Source organism: Micromys minutus (assembly GCF_963924665.1).
Source record: "Micromys minutus genome assembly, chromosome: 6".
Classification (NCBI taxonomy): domain Eukaryota; kingdom Metazoa; phylum Chordata; class Mammalia; order Rodentia; family Muridae; genus Micromys; species Micromys minutus.
In genome coordinates, this window is record NC_137975.1 from 471,668 (window position 1) to 487,716 (window position 16,049).

Consider the following 16,049-nt stretch of genomic DNA (forward strand, 5'->3'; position numbering starts at 1 on the left):
GAAACTCATCTCAGAGACAAAGACAGATACTACCTCAGAGTAAAAGGCTGGGAAAAAACTTTTCAAGCAAATGGGGAAAAGCTTATAACACATAGGCACAAAAATTTTTTTTTAAACAGAAGACCAATGGCTTATGCTCTAAGATCAAGAATTGATAAATGGGACTTCATGAGATGTCAAAGTCTCTGTAAAGCTAAGAACACTGTCAAGAAAACAAAACAGAAGCCAAGAGACTGAGAAAGGATTTTTACCAATGCCACATCTGATAGAAGTCTAATATCATATATATTTATAAGTGTGTGTGTGTGTGTGTGTGTGTGTGTGTGTAAATAACTCTAGGTATTGGGTCCCAGAGAATAATAAAAAAAAAAAGACATACAGAGCTAAAAAAGAATTCTCAATTGAGCAATATTGAATGGCTGAGAAGCTCCTAAAACATTACTCAACATCCCTAGTCATCAGGGAAATGCAAATCAAAACAACCCTAAGATTCTACCTCACACCAGTTGGAATGGCTAAGATTAACAACTCAGATGACAGCAGATGCTGTTGAGGATGCAGAGAAAGAGGAACACTCTTCCACTTTTGGTGGGGTTGTAAACTGGTACAACCACTCTGAAAATTAGTCTGGCAGTTTGAAGACCCAGTTATTCCATTTCTGGGCATATATACCCCAAAGATGCACCAACATATAATAAGGACACATGCACCACCATGTTTATATCAGTCTTATTTATAATAGCCAGAATCTGGAAAGAACCCAGATGCCCTTTAGTAGAGGAATGGATTCAAAAATTATGGTACATTTATGCAATGGAGTAATACTCAGCTATTAGAAACAATTAATTTACAAAATTTATAGGCAAATGGATGTTACTATAGAATATCAATCTGAGTGAGGTAACCCAGTCACAAAAAGAATAGACATGATATGCAATCACTGATCATTAGATACCAGCCCCATATATCTCTGAATATTCAAGAAACAATTCTCATACCATATAATGCTCAAAAAGAAGAATGGCCAAAATATGGAAACCTTAGTACTGCTTTGAAAAAAAATAAGTGTATAGCACCCACTCAGAATGGTAAACCTAGATCTTAAATCACTAATAATTTAAAAGGTAAGGATGCAACCTTGTGACAATCCTTGGTATTTAAAAATTATTATGTTTAATCTTTACACACAAAAAAAACTTTGACTATTTCCATGTTACACTTTGCTTTATATGTACTTTATGCATATTGTAACTAGTAAGTTTTCAATGCATACTATCAAACCTTTTAAAGATTAAGTACTGACAAAAATATATTCGTATAGTTTTATGCAAAAATATTTTAAAATCTGTACATATATTTTTGTTTTTTAAAATAAAGTTGTTTAATTTTAAGAAATTCTGAAAATTATTAAAATAATTTGTCTACTTATGGTCAAATATAAATATGCCAATCTTAATAAAGCTATACTCACCTCAAAATTATTATCTATGATGCTTCATACATGTGGTTCTATTCAGCTTCCTGATGTTTGGTAAAGTATTTAATCTATATCTTTTTTCAGAGCAATCCCAATGACATAGCATGTGTGATCGTTTATATAAATGTGTTTTAATGAAACATTTGTATATTAAATGTATGTTCATTGGTTGCCCTGTTACGAATGTGGTTGATATTAATCTGACAAAGAGAACTTACATAATACTCCCCCAAAAAGAAAAAGAGAAAACAGATAGGAATATCTAAGTATTTACAGGACATGAAAAGTTCAGAATGGACACTTAAATAACATTAACTTCAATATCCTGTAGACTTTGGAGGAATTATTAATAAAATTATAGATATATAAATTGTAAAATGTGATACTTTGTATGTATTGTGCCATAATTGTTTTCATTAAATCAGTTGGCAGGTGATATAGAGTACTTCCTTATTAGACAATGTTAAAAAGTTCGGTGTGCCAGTGAGCACATGTAACACAGTGCTGGGCAAAAGACAAGAGATACCTGAGATTCCCTGACCAGGCAAGCTTTCAGAATTAATGAATTAGGTATGCAGTTAGAGATCTAGTCTCAAAAAGTACCATAAAAATGATTAAAGAATACAGAAAATAAATTGACATTGGACAACAGGGGATAACATACCTTCCTACAAACATGCAGTATTTTTCACACATATTCATAAATACACATGTAGGTAAACAAGTCAAAAAATGCATATTCTGCACATAAATAATTTTACCTATTTATATTGTATATATGTTGAGGATATTTTATTATAAAATAGATTTGTTAATTTTATGACTTTATTCATAGTAAAGTTCATTTTCTTTAGCTATCAAAACTCAAGCTATTGTCAAGTATCATTGTGTTCTGTGATTAGCTTTTGTTTCTATCATTATTTTTTAGATTGTGAATATTAATGAAATCATTGATTCCTTTTGTTTATCATGGTTGATTTATTGAATTTGATATAATATGTTTGGGACACATTCTCTTTAAAAGAAGAGATAAATTTTCTTGCAATTGAGTATTGTTCAAGTATATGTCAGCATGTTCATGTACTTGTATGCGTGTGTTTATATGTGTATGAGAAGCACAGTTTATTTATTCACTTATCCATTTACTTTAAGTTGATTCCACATTTTGTCTATTGTAAATAACAGTATAGTGGCCATGGAATTATAAGCATCAATAGCTATAAAAGTACCTGATAACACATTATATTGGAAAATGTAATAATAAAAATTATAGAATACTGCTGTAGAAATATATATATAAGCAATGTGTTAGAAATCCCAGAAATATACCCAGGAATATATGTGCAGATCTTGTTTGGTGAACACTGGAGGAAAGAACTCTTCCTTTATAAGTGCTTTGCAATAAACCAGCTTTAAGCAAATCATGCAACTGAAACATTGTCTTATTCTAGAAAAAAATATTCTTGATATGGAAATCCTTAGTATTTTGTCAGTCGTGAAACAATAAAACTTGCAAACAATACTATAAAATATCTTTGATATTACTCTTGAAATGATATGTTATTGGTAAAGAAAAAATGCAAAAAGTGAAACCAAAAATCAATGTGTGAGTACAATTTGGACTAAGGAGAATGGGTTCTGCACAGCAAATGTATTGACCAGCAAGAGGATAAATAAAATCTGTGTGGTATGAGCAAAATTACAGATTGTAATTATTGATAGTCAAGTTTCAAGATATACTAATAGATTTAACTCAACTCCCCCAAAACAAATAACTTTATGAATAACATAAACATGTCAATTACATGTCAGTAACATAAACATGCCACATAAAAACTGTGGCTAAATGAAAATTGCCAGTGCTCTCTATGATCAGGGATATTAAAACATGTGGCAATCAAATGTTTTCATATCACCCACAGGGTACATGTAAGGCAAAGGGTGGAACTCAGAAAGTCAATTTATGAACTTGTGGGGGGTGCACACACATTTATTATGCATATCATCTATCTATCATTTATCATATTTATATAAAGAAGAAGTGTAAGTTAAATAACAGGCTGTCTGAAGATAATGGCTGAGAACTGTGTATGAAAGCCATGCTTACATATGGGCATTTGCTATCCTTACGAATTAATTAGAATAGCACTATGGGACACTATTCCTTAGAGGATTTGGAGAAACTACTCAGATCATAGATCTGGTTACACCAACAATAGGATACTACTAAATTACAATTTGTTGAACCAGTGTATTTTATTGGGGATATTTGTAGAACTATGGGTGATAGATTAAGAATAGGAGCAGAAATGACTTGAAGACAGATGCACATCTAAAACCTACTGTAGCATCCATATTGATAAAAATCTCTGGAAATCATTACAAAATGTATAGGCAGCTCACCAGGTCAGACAGTCCCTCTCTTCCAGGCAGTCTTGCTAATTGCCACCACTGTTAGACTTCTCTAATGGAAACAAAACATTCCAGGCAACTTTACTGATATGAGAGTATCACTACTCAATCTTTTCTGTCTATATAAGCTTGGGGAATAAAACACCTACATTATCTTTTCAGTTTCTGGGGCTTCATGGACTTGCTGAGTTTTTTGCTTCTTGAGTCTCAAAAAACCAGGCATTAGAACATACTGGATATTTAAAAGCTAATCTTCAAGATGATTGTTTCTACTCCACAAAAAAAAAAAAAAAAAAAATTGATTTGAAGCTTGAAAAAATCCCTGATCCACAAGTCTCTAAATGAGTCAGAAAGTTCACAGAAATTGTTAAATTGTTATTTTGTGTGGATATATGGAATAGAATGGAAGATCCAGAAATGAGTCCTCCCATCTATGATCACTTGATTTTTAACAAAGGAGCTGAAAACATTCAATGGAAAAAGGACAGCCTCTTCAACAAATGGTGCTGGTCCAACTGGCACTCAGTATGCAGAAGAATGAAAATAGACCCTTTCTTATCTCCTTGTACAAAGCTCAAGTGCAAGTGGATCAAAGATCTCCACATTAAACCAGATACACTGAAATTATTAGATGATAAATTAAGGAAAACCCTAGAACACATAGGTACAGGAGATCATTTCTTGAACAGAACACCAATTGCTTGTGATATAAGGTCAAATATTGACAAATGGGACTTAATGAGATTGTAAATTTTCTGTAAGGCTAAGGACACTGTCAAGAAAAGAAAATGGTAGCCAACAGAGTGGGAAATGATCTTTACCAATCCTGCATCAGATAGAGGCCTAATATTCAAGGTATACAAAGAACTCAAGAATGCCAGAGAATCAAACAACCCTATTAAAAAATTGGGTTCAGAGCTAAACAGAAAGTTCTCAATTGAGGAATATCAAATGGCTGAAAAGCATCTAAGGAAGTGCTCGACATCATTAGTCATCATTTTGTTTTGCAAATCAAAACAACCCTGAGATTCCACCTCAAACCAGTCAGATTTGCCAAGATTAAAAATTCAGATGACAGCAGATGCTGGTGAGGATGTGGATAAAGAAGAACACTTCTCCACTGTTGGAGGGGTTGTAACTGGTACAACCACTCTGGAAATCAGTCTGGAGATTCCTCAGAAAACTGGCCATAATACTATCAGAATACAGAGTTATTCCAACATACAATAAAGACACATGTACTTTATGTTCATTGTAACTAGTAAGATCTTAATGCACAGTATCAAACCTTTAAGAAAATCCAAGCACTGAGAAAAATGTATTCATATGCTTTCATACAAAAATGCTTAAAATCTGTACATTTATCTTTGTTTTATAAAATAAAGTTATTCAATAAAAAATAAAAAAATAAAATTAAAAAAATTATTATTTTGTTTCATTTACATTGATAGAACCCTCTTCATTTGTAGACTTATATTATATATAGAAAAAGTAATGACAGGGTCTAGATTCAAACTGTATATTGTACTCAAACTAATTGAGTATTGTTTTATATTTCTGGAGATAACTAACATACTTAGTAATGTGAAATTTTACCCTGGCTTAGTAAACAAGCACTGTCTATTTAAAAATGGTAGTTCCTAATACATATGTGTAGATGTGTTTGTATATATATATATATATATATAATATGAGAATATATATATATATATATATTATATGAGAATATATATATATATATATATATATATATATATACATTTCTGACAGAGAAATGTTACATAGATGAATAAATGGGAAGTCAGATGGTTATGTAGATAAATAGTAGATTGCATGGGATGAATGTATGGAGACATTGATATGTTTATGAATTTAGACTAAGGCATTTGCTATTCCATTGATCCACATGCCTATCACTGTACCAGTACCATGAAGTTTTTAACACAATTGCTTTGTAATATAGCTTGAGATCAGGGATCATGATTCCCAAAGATATTTTCTTATTGTTGAGGATAGATTTTGCTATTCTAGGTCTTTTGTTATTCCAGACGAAATTGCACATTGCTCTTTCCAACTCTATGAAAAATTGTGTTGGAATTTTGATGGGGATTGCATTGAATCTGTAGATTACTTTTGGTAAGATGGCAATTTTTACAATGTTGATTCTTCCAATCCATGAGGATGGGAGATCGTTCCATTTTCTAAGATCTTCCTAAATTTCCTTCTTTGGAGATTTGAAGTTCTTGTCATAGAGGTCCTTCACTTACTTACTTAGAGTCACAGCAAGTTATTTCATATTGTTTGTTACTATTGTAAAGAGTATCTTTTTTCTAATTTTTTTCTCCACATGTTTGTCCTTTGAGTAGAGGAAGGCTAATAATTTCTTTGAGTTATTTTTATATCCAGACACTTTGATGACCTTGTTTATTACCTGTAGAAGTACTCTGGTGGAATTTTTTGTGGTCACTTACATACACTATCAATTCATCTGCAAACAGTAATGTTTTATTTTTTCCTTTCCAATTTTATCTCTTTTATTTCCTTTTTCTGTCTAATTGCTCTGGCCAGGTCTTCTAGTACCATATTGAATAGGTAGGGTGAGAGTGGACAGTCTTGTCTAGTCCCTGATTTTACTGGGATTGTTTCAAGTTTCTCAGCATTAAGTTTGATGTTGGCTATTGGTTTGCTGTATATTGCTTTTATTAGGTTTAGCTATGAGCCTTGGATTATTTTTCTTTCCAAAACTTTTAACATGAAGGGATGTTGAATTTTGTCAAATTCTTTTTCAGTATCTAGTGAGTTGACCATGTGTTTTTCTTTTCTTTGAGTTTGTTTATATGGTGGATTATGTTGATGGATTTCCCTATATTAAACCATCCCTTAATCCCAGGGATGAACCCTAATTGATCATGGTAAATTATTATTTTGATGTGTTTTTGGATTCAGTTTGCGAGGACTTTGTTGAGTATTTTTGCATGAATCTTCAAAAGTGAGATTGGTCTGAAGTTCTTGTTTCTTGTAGGGTCTTTGTGTGGTTTAGGAATGAGGGTTATTGTGGCCTTGAAAAATGAGTCAGGCAGTGTTCCACCTGACTCTATTTTGTGGAATAGGTTAGAGAGTATTGTTATTAGGTCCTCATTAAATGTCTGATAAAATTATGTACTGAAGCCATCTGGACCTGGGCTTTATTTGGTTGGGAGGTTTTGATGACTGCTTCTATTTCTTTAGGTGTTATGGGATTATTTAGATGTTGTACCTGGTCCTGGTTTAACTTTAGTATCTGGTATCTGTCTAGGAATTCGTCCATTTCCTCCAGGTTTTCCAGCTTTGTCTAGTATAGGCTTTTGTAGTAGGATTTGATTATTTTTTTGAATTTCCTCAGTTTCAGTTTTTATGTCCCCACATTTCTTTCTGATTTTATTAATTTGGATACTTTCTCTTTGCCCCCTAGTTTGTCTGGTTAACTATCAATCTTGTTATTTTCTCAAAGAACTAGTTCTTGGTTTTGTTGATTCTTTAAATTGTTCTTTTTGTTTCTGTTTGGTCAATTACTGCTCTGAGTTTTATTATTTCTTGCCATCTACACCTCTTGGGTGTATATGCTTTCTTTTGTTCTAGAGCTTGCTACTGTCCTGTCATGTTGCTTGTTTATGCTCTCTACAGTTTCTTTTTTGGAAGCACTCAGAGCTGAGTTTTCCTCTCAGTACTGCTTTCATTGCATGCAGTTTGGGTATGTTGTGTTTCCATTAAATTCTAGAAAACCATTAATTTCCTTCTTTCTTTCTTCTTTGACCATGCTATCGTTTAATAGAGCACTGTTTAGTTTCCATGTATATATGGGCTTTTTGTTGTCTTTATTGCTATTAAAGAACAGCCTTAGACCATGGTTATCTGATAGGATGTATGAGAGTATTTCCATCTTTTTATATCTATTCAGGTTTGTTCCATCGCCGAATATATGGTCAATTTTGGAGAAGGTTCCATGAGGTGCAGAGAAGGGAGTGTATTCTGATTTAGGGTGAATTGTTTCATAGATGTCTATTAATTCCAATTGGTTCATAACATCTGCTAGTCTCAATATATCTTTTTTCAGTTTCTGTTTCTATGATTTGTCCGTTGATGAGAGTGGGGTGTTGAGGACTTGCACTATTATTGTTTGGGGTGCAATGTATTTTTTGAGCTTTAGTAAGGTTTCTTTTATGAATCTGGGTGCTCTTGTTTTTGGAGCATATATGTTAAGGATTGAGAGCTCCTCCTGACACATGTTCTCTGTAATGAGGCACAAATGTCCTTCCTTATTTTTTTGATAACATTCTGTTGAAAATCTACTTTACTCCATATTAGAATGGCTACTCCAGCTTGTTTCTTTTGGCCGTCTGCTTGGAATGTTTTTTTCCAACCTTTTACTCTGAGGTAGTGTCTGTCTTTTCTCTAGATGAGTTTCCTGTATGCAGCAAAATGCTGGATTCTGTTTATGTATATAGTCTAATAGTCTATGTCTTTTTATTGGGGAATTGGTTCCATTTATGTTAACAGATATTAAGGAATAGTGGTTGCTATTTCCTGCTATATTTGCTTTTAGATGTAAAATTGTGCCAGTATGTCTTTTTCCTTGTGGTTTTCTTGTTTGGTATTTTCTTGTTTTTAGTAGGATGTACTTTTTCTTCTTTTATTGAGTTTTTCTTTTTTTTAACCTATAGTTGTTTGTAAAGCTGGATTTGTGGTCAGATATTGTGTCAATTTAGTTTTGTCCTGGAATATCTTGGTCTCTCCATGTATGATGATTGAGAGTTTTGCTGGGTACAGCAGCTTGGCCTGAGACTTGTTTTATCTTTGGGTCTGCCTGATGTCTGTCCAGGATATTCTAGCTTTCTTATTTTTCTTGAAAAATCAAATATGATTCTAAGTGGTATGCCTCTATATGTTACATGACCTTTTTCCCTTACTGCTTTTAGTATTCTTTCTTTGCTTTGTACACTTGGTGTTTTGACTATTAGGTGTCGGGAGAAATTTCTTTTTTGATCTACTCTTTTTGGTGTTCTGTAGGCTTCTTTTATGCTCATGGTCTTCTCATTCTTAAGGGTAGGTAAGTTTTCTTCTATGATTTTGTTGATGATATTTACTGTGCCTGTTAGTTGATATTCTTCTCCCTCTTCTATTCTTTTATTCTTGGTGTTGGTCTTCTCATTGTGTCCTGTACCTCCTGGACATTTTGGGTTAGGAGCTTTTTGGCTTTTGCATCTTCTCTGACAGTTTTTACTATGTTTTCAATGTTGTCTTTATTCCCTGAGATTCTCTCTTCCATTTCTTATAGTCCGTTTTAGAAGCTTGCATCTGTGACTCCTGATTTTTTTTTAGGTTTTCTTCCTCCAGGGTTGTCCCCTTTAGTGTTTTTTTTATTACTTCCATTTCCATTTTAAATTCCTTCTTCAATTCTTTCATCTGTTTGGTTCTGTTCTTCTCTAGTTCTTTGATTTCCTTGAATTTCTTTGTGTTTCCTCTTTAAAAGCTTCTATTTCTTTATGCTTTTCCTCCAGTTCTTCTTTAAAGATCTCCATCATCATCTTGAGGTATGATTTCAGGTATGAGCCTTCTTTTTCTGGAGTGTTTGGCATTCTGCTATTTCATGTGATGTGAGAGCTGGGTTCTGATGTTGCCAGGTTGTGTTGGTTTCCACTGGGTAAGTTCTTTCACTTTCCTCTTGCCCACTTGCTGTCTGTGATTATATGTGGTCTTGTTGTCAGTGATTAGTTTCCATCTCTCCCATGTAACTGTCCTTTGTCCCTGGATCACTTGTTTTAGGTGGCAAATTGCTTGAGTGTTTGGTGTGCATTGAAGGGCCTTCCAAGTAGAAACCGTGTCTTTATGGTTGAGTTTCTGCTCCCCTGAACAAGTTATGGAGCAGGACTTTTGGCGCGCCAGTCCTAGCCCTCTATGTGCCCCTGCTACTGCAGTGCAGTCTCACAAGGCCTGTGTCCCTGGTCTCTGCTATTCCTGGTGGAAAATGGCCTGAGTGTTTGGTCCACATGCAAGGGCCTTCCAGGTGGCAACCATGTCCCTATAGCAGAGTTCCTGTTTCCCTGAACCAATGGGGGAGGCACTTTCTGTGTGCTTGGCCCAGAACTCTCTGCACCCCAGCTACTGGCAGCACAGTCTCACCAGGCCTGTGTCCCTGGATCTATGCTGTACTGGGTGGCCATTTTCTTCTATTCTTATCTATCATTTTCTCTGCACCCTTCCCTACTTCAGTATTCCCTTTCTCCATTCTTACTTCCTGTCTGGCTCTCTTCAGTTCTTCCATGTGTCTTCCATCCTCCACTGCATAGCAGTTTCAAAAACACCCTTCACTACAGAGCTAGTCTAGCCTATATCAGATGCAGTCTCAAAAGAAAAAATAAACTGGAGATGTGTGTAACTGAGGGGCTAAGTGTTCACACGTGACAGTTGTTTCCCTGGGGTCTGTTTTGAGGTGCTAATTCTTCTAGTGCTATAATTCTCCTTGTCATTAGACTCAGACTCATGCAGTCTGAGTACATTGAGGCAAAGAGGAACATGTGTTTATATAAATAGCAGCTGTCATCCCTAGGAATTCTCCAGCAGAGCAAAGGGCTGAGGTGACGACTCAAAATGCTTGGGTCAGACACCATTCTCATCCAGATCAAAGTTCTCTTACAACTTACTTTTAAGCTACTGCAGTCATAAATTATGGATTGTATGTGAGCAGTGCATTTTATTCGTCTTTCAACATTTAAATTGTGTGTACATGTACGATTCTTGAAACATGTGGAGGTGAGAAGATGAGTATTTGGTAGTCAGGTCTCTCCTTCATCGTTCTTAATAGGCACAGTCTATACATGGTCTAGATATGTGGCCAGCTACACTCTCACTGGCATTATGAATTGGAGCCCCAGAATTCAGATTTTAATTCAGGTTCTGGCATTGATTTAAGGTCATCATTTTTAAATAGCATTTATTTGTAAATCTTTCCAATGCTAATTCATCTCTCACTGAAGAAATCTTGTTACACTTCACAGATGTACATTACATATTATCTCCCTGTGATAGACTTGATGGTGAAGTTTACTTTTTGTGTTTTTCTCTTTCTAGATTCCTTTGGAAACACAGATGAACATGAACCACTGGCAAATGCAGTCCGAAGTGACTCAGCAGTCATTGGAGGTAATCTGTCTGTGACATGGAAAGTGGGAAATATATATATGATCCTGTTCTCTGTAGAAAGTTCCCTGAAATCTTTCTTACATATGATCACCCAGCACCTAGAATCAGGAACTCTCTGTTCAACACTTTGCCTCTTCAGGCATGGTATATGATTAACAGCAGAATTACTCCTGTGCAAAGAGCTTTGTGACTTCTTTCTGCCTCAAATTTAGTAAGCAGCTGTGCTCTGAACCAACAGCTGGAGCATTTACTCACAGCCAGGCAGGCAGCATCTTCTTCAGTGCATCCAGTTGTCACTTCTAAAGAATAAACAAAGCAGGCCCATAAAATTATGTTTGAAAAGAAGTCATATGGGGCAGACAGATGGACAGACCTGCTGTCACTTTGTTTTCCTTTACTATTGACTGGGTTTAGATCTAATGATCAAGGTGAACTCTACATGTCTAAAGCTCCAAATCTATCATTCAATCTGGGTATTGATATAGTGCTGGTCTTCTTTGTTTATAGTGCATCCCCTACCTCCTTCCCTTCCTTTACTGTTTGTGAACTGACTCATTCTTCCCCTCTCTTCATTCTGTCTCTACGTTTCTAATGCCTGCAATAATTTGGTGTTACCATCTATTTCTTGTAACATGGGCTGTCTCTCATGTTTGGTTTGATGTAGGAGCCCTGAGATATGAAAAGCCACTGGTGATTTATAACCCTAGCTGATGTCTCCTCCCTGCATTCTGGCAACTTGGACAAATGAATGAATTCACACAACATGGTTATCTTTACAAGTCAGCAGGAGTCATACATTTTGCTCCCATTTAATTAGTTCCAGCTCTCAATCAGGCCTTTACTAAGTATAGAGTTACAGGATGAGAGACATGTTTACTGCCTTCCTAGAATGAGCACACTGAGAATGACAGAGGAAAACTGGGAGTCATAGCAGAAGAGAAAGGGATTGTGTAAAAGAATGGGAATGGAAAGACTCCATCACAGTAGCATGTCAGAGAAGAAGAATGACTTTCCTTAGCAAAGTCCTTAAGTCATCTATGTGAACTGTGTGCCTTGTACAGGAAGTTGAACCTAATATTTTTTTAAAATTTGTAAATGTCATAGATATTTTATATTTTTTCCTTCCTGCAAGTTTTCATTTGATAAAGAGTGACTTGGCTGAGCTTCCTCACTCACTGAAGAAGCTTTGCTGAGTCCCTTGGAGAGTGGGAAGATTAACAACATCACAGAGATTCTGTGAAGCTTGCCCAGGTGCAAGCACCAGAAAAAAGGCAACATCTGCCACATTAAAGTCATTGTTTATGCTTTGAAGTACTGTGTTGCTACCCATATTAGAATATTAATTTTGCTATTTTGCTTTCACTTATTTCAAAATATTTGGGTAACGTGTGACAAAATGAGTTTAGAATATATAAAAAACTTACTTGGTCTTAGTTATTGTCAGAAAGATTAAAAATGTTGAAAAAATAGGTTTATATAATTAACTGTCGAGTATCTATTTACATAAATAATGACATTTATACCAAGGAATTTTGGTCAACATTGAACCATGGTGAGCAATAAAATATGTACCCTTTTCATTAGTTTGACAACTTGAAAAATATGAAATATGCAAATATGTTACTTTATTAAAAATGAATTTATTTTGATGACCAAATTTTCAGCATTTTGTTGCTATTTATTATCATTTAGTACACAGTATTTCTTGCTGAGTTGGTTGACATTTTGTTTATTTACTTTGAAATAAATTATCTTTATAGAGCCTAGGATGTTGAAATGGCAGAGATAGCAAGAGATACCTTGAATCAAAGAAGTGGAAGATGATAAGACTGCTGGAATGCTGTCTGTTGTCATAAGCATGAGTCCTATGGAAGCCATGCACCTACACATTCATGTGTGAATAAACATAAATACACATACATAGTCATACACACAGACACACACAAAGAGAGAGAGAGACAGACAGACAGTCAGAGACAGAGAGACAAAAAGGAGACAGAGAGACAGAGAAAAAAGGGAGTGGTATTTATACCAAGTATCTCTTAGCAAGACTTAATGAAATTAAAATTTGTGAAGTCTGTGTTTGGTCCCTAGCGACGAAAACAAAGCCTAGCACTAAAACTACTCAAATTCTTTGTTGTTATTACTCCATATTTCTTCTTTGTTTATCAACATAACCTAAAAAATACAGACTTTCCCCTCAGTACAGTGTTTTAGGTGGTTTTTTAGCAACTGAAGATTAAGAGCTTCTGAGCAGGACTTTAATTCTGGATACAGAGTAGATTTGTGGTTGTGTGCGGCCTTTGTGTTACCCCCCCAAAAAAAATATGACCTTGTTGAGACTGAATTTTTTCAGAGATAATTCTTTTTCTTTTCTATTTTCTTTCTTACAGGTGTCATAGCAGTGGTGACATTTGTCACTTTTTGTGTCATCGGAATCATGATCCGTTTCCTCTATCAACATAAGCAGTCACACCGTACCAATCGAATAGAGAAGGAATACCCAGAGAACTTGGACAGTTCCTTTCGAAAGGACATTGACTTGCAAAACACACCCACTGAGTGCAAACGGGAATATTTTATCTGAGTTGCTGCAGGGTCACATTGTCTTCTTCTTTGTGAACTTTCTCTCTCATTTTCTCTTTCCCCTTCTTTCTTTTATTTAGGCATCCTCTTTCTCTCACTTGCTGTTGATTTTCTAGAATACACATGCATCCAGAAAGAGCCCTGCTCTCCTTGCTCAGGAGATCAGACAGCTGTGGCTACTGTAATCCACAGACATCTATGTCATTGTGAAAATGACTACTGGAGACACAGATTCACTATTGTAAACAAGGAAGAGACACATTGAACACATGCACATTCTATGTTTGTCATCCATTTTCAATATGTCACCCCTCTGTTTCTCACTTACTTTGTCTTGGCATCTTCCATTAGACTTGAGCTCTTTGTTGTTTGCCTTTAACAACTGCTCATACCCCATACCATAATTTTAGATATAATGGCTTTAGAGGAAAGAAAGGGTGTGTGTGTGTGTGTGTGTGTGTGTGTGTGTGTGTGTGTGTGTGTGTGTGTGTGTGTTTGTGTCTATGTGTGTGTGTGTGTGTTTGTTTGTTTGTCAGAGAAAGTGTCAGATCATCTTTTAAGTGGTGAGTTTATCTGGGGCTCAATCAAGCAGCATGGTAGGAAAAGATGTGAATCTATCCCTGGAAAGCATCATTTGTTATCACACTGTGATAGAGGAGAAGGGTTGGGAGACTTTAGGCCACAAAGAAATGCTTCAGAAGTTGGTATATAGTGTGTGTGTTTGGGGGGTGGGTGGAGAGTTCTAAATCAGGTACATAAAAAGTAACCAGGACGTTCTCTCCTAAGGCATGGCTAAAAAAACCATAAAACTAGCTAGTCTGTGACCTCTGACAAGGCAGCAATCATTTCTCCTGCCTGTAGCCTTTTTCCATTTAGGACTGGAATATAAGGAGAAATATGAGTCCATAAAAATGTGGGAAAATTGTCTTTCTTGAGAGCTGATTTAACAAAACCTACAGGTCTGCATGGATTATAAGATGGCAGCCCTGAATAGCATCTGTGAGAACAAACTATTGTACTGTACTTGACAGGCCAAGGCTATAAGAACGATCTGCTGGGGGGCGAAAGTCAGAGAAGACCCTTCTGTCCTGCTTGTTTAGAGACATGTGATGTCTAACCAGAGCTGCTTATTTATGTTAGTTTAATGGCCACACCATAAGTAGCCCCCTGCCCACATTCGCCATCCTTTCCATAGAGCCTCAGCACTTTGCAATAGAGAGGGACTGAATAGTGAGCAGCTACTCTGCTCCTCACTTCCCATGATGCTTTCTGGCATGGACATAGTGCCTGATTCTATGAGGCTTCAAAGGGACTGTGAGGAAGTATGTGCTCCTCAGCTTGCCACCTGCCTTCTTCACTTTAATAGAACACACCAGCCATATCATTCCTGAAGTTTCTCTACTGAAGTAAAGACATGTATACACTTGTGTGTGTGTTGCTTGTATTCCGCACAAACAAAGTTCAATTAAAAGGCCAAATTGCTTTCATGAAAAGGCTTAGGCCATCTTAAAAGATCTTGTAGGAAAACTGAAAAAAAGAAAAAAGCTACATGAACCTAAGAACTATCAAATAAGTTTATCTCAGTTTATTCAATCAAGAACAGTCCAGTAGAGGATGGATGTACAGATTAGTAGGATTCATACTGTGGGAGATCATCTAGAACACAGACCAGACGATATGTTTATTCCTCAACTGTGATACTTCCCAAAAGACAAGATACTGGCTGTTGTTTGAGGACACCTCTAGATGAAAGGAATTCATGGGAGAGTATGTGACACACTACATGTTTCAGTCTGTACCTGCCCTGTGTATACAAAAGTGCTGCATGCACTTGACTTATGTGCCTAAATAAATTAGTAAAGCATCTTAAGCTTTGGATTCTTTTGACAACAAACACTATAGTCTCTTTGAAGTGGCATCTAGAATTTGTGGAGGGTGTGCAATCTTGGTCATTTATCATAACAACATTCTTAAATTTTCTCCCCTGCTTGGGCCACCTTCAAGGACTAAGGAAAAACTATGCAAATACCTCAGTCCTTAGGGAATGCTGGAAGAAAGATTTTTGAAAGAGAAAGTACTGGCCAATTCTCATTGCAGGGCAGACCTGATTTGCAAAGCAGGTAGTCAACCATTGATAGACAACCTATCCTCTTAGGAAGTATCCCACCTATGTATATCACTGCCCTGTACAGGGAGGTTCATTGCAGAGTCCTCAGCAGCATCATCCAGTTGCCCATCTATAGCTTTTCTCCCCTTAAAAGCTATAGAGCTAAGGATGGAGTGTGGCACAGACTGCAACTATGAGATATTGCCCTAAATATATGTTTTTCCCTAAATATTTTCTACAGATTCTGCAATAACTTTTTTCTCCTTTAGAATATTTTGTATGTTTCCT

At 35.7% G+C, this 16,049-nt stretch overlaps 1 protein-coding gene across 1 annotated transcript in view; it reads left to right on the plus strand.

Annotated features, from left to right (window-relative positions):
* The window catches only part of LOC308421673 (contactin-associated protein like 5-1), a gene marked incomplete at both ends in the record, with an annotated part of 467,964 nt that extends 454,309 nt beyond the window's left edge, over positions 1-13,655 (plus strand). The window contains 2 exons of the mRNA XM_080918125.1: positions 10,997-11,068; positions 13,462-13,655. Coding sequence (XP_080774251.1) covers positions 10,997-11,068; positions 13,462-13,655 — 266 coding nt within the window. The remainder of the gene's footprint in view (positions 1-10,996; positions 11,069-13,461) is intronic.
* Between the last annotated feature and the right edge of the window lie 2,394 nt (positions 13,656-16,049).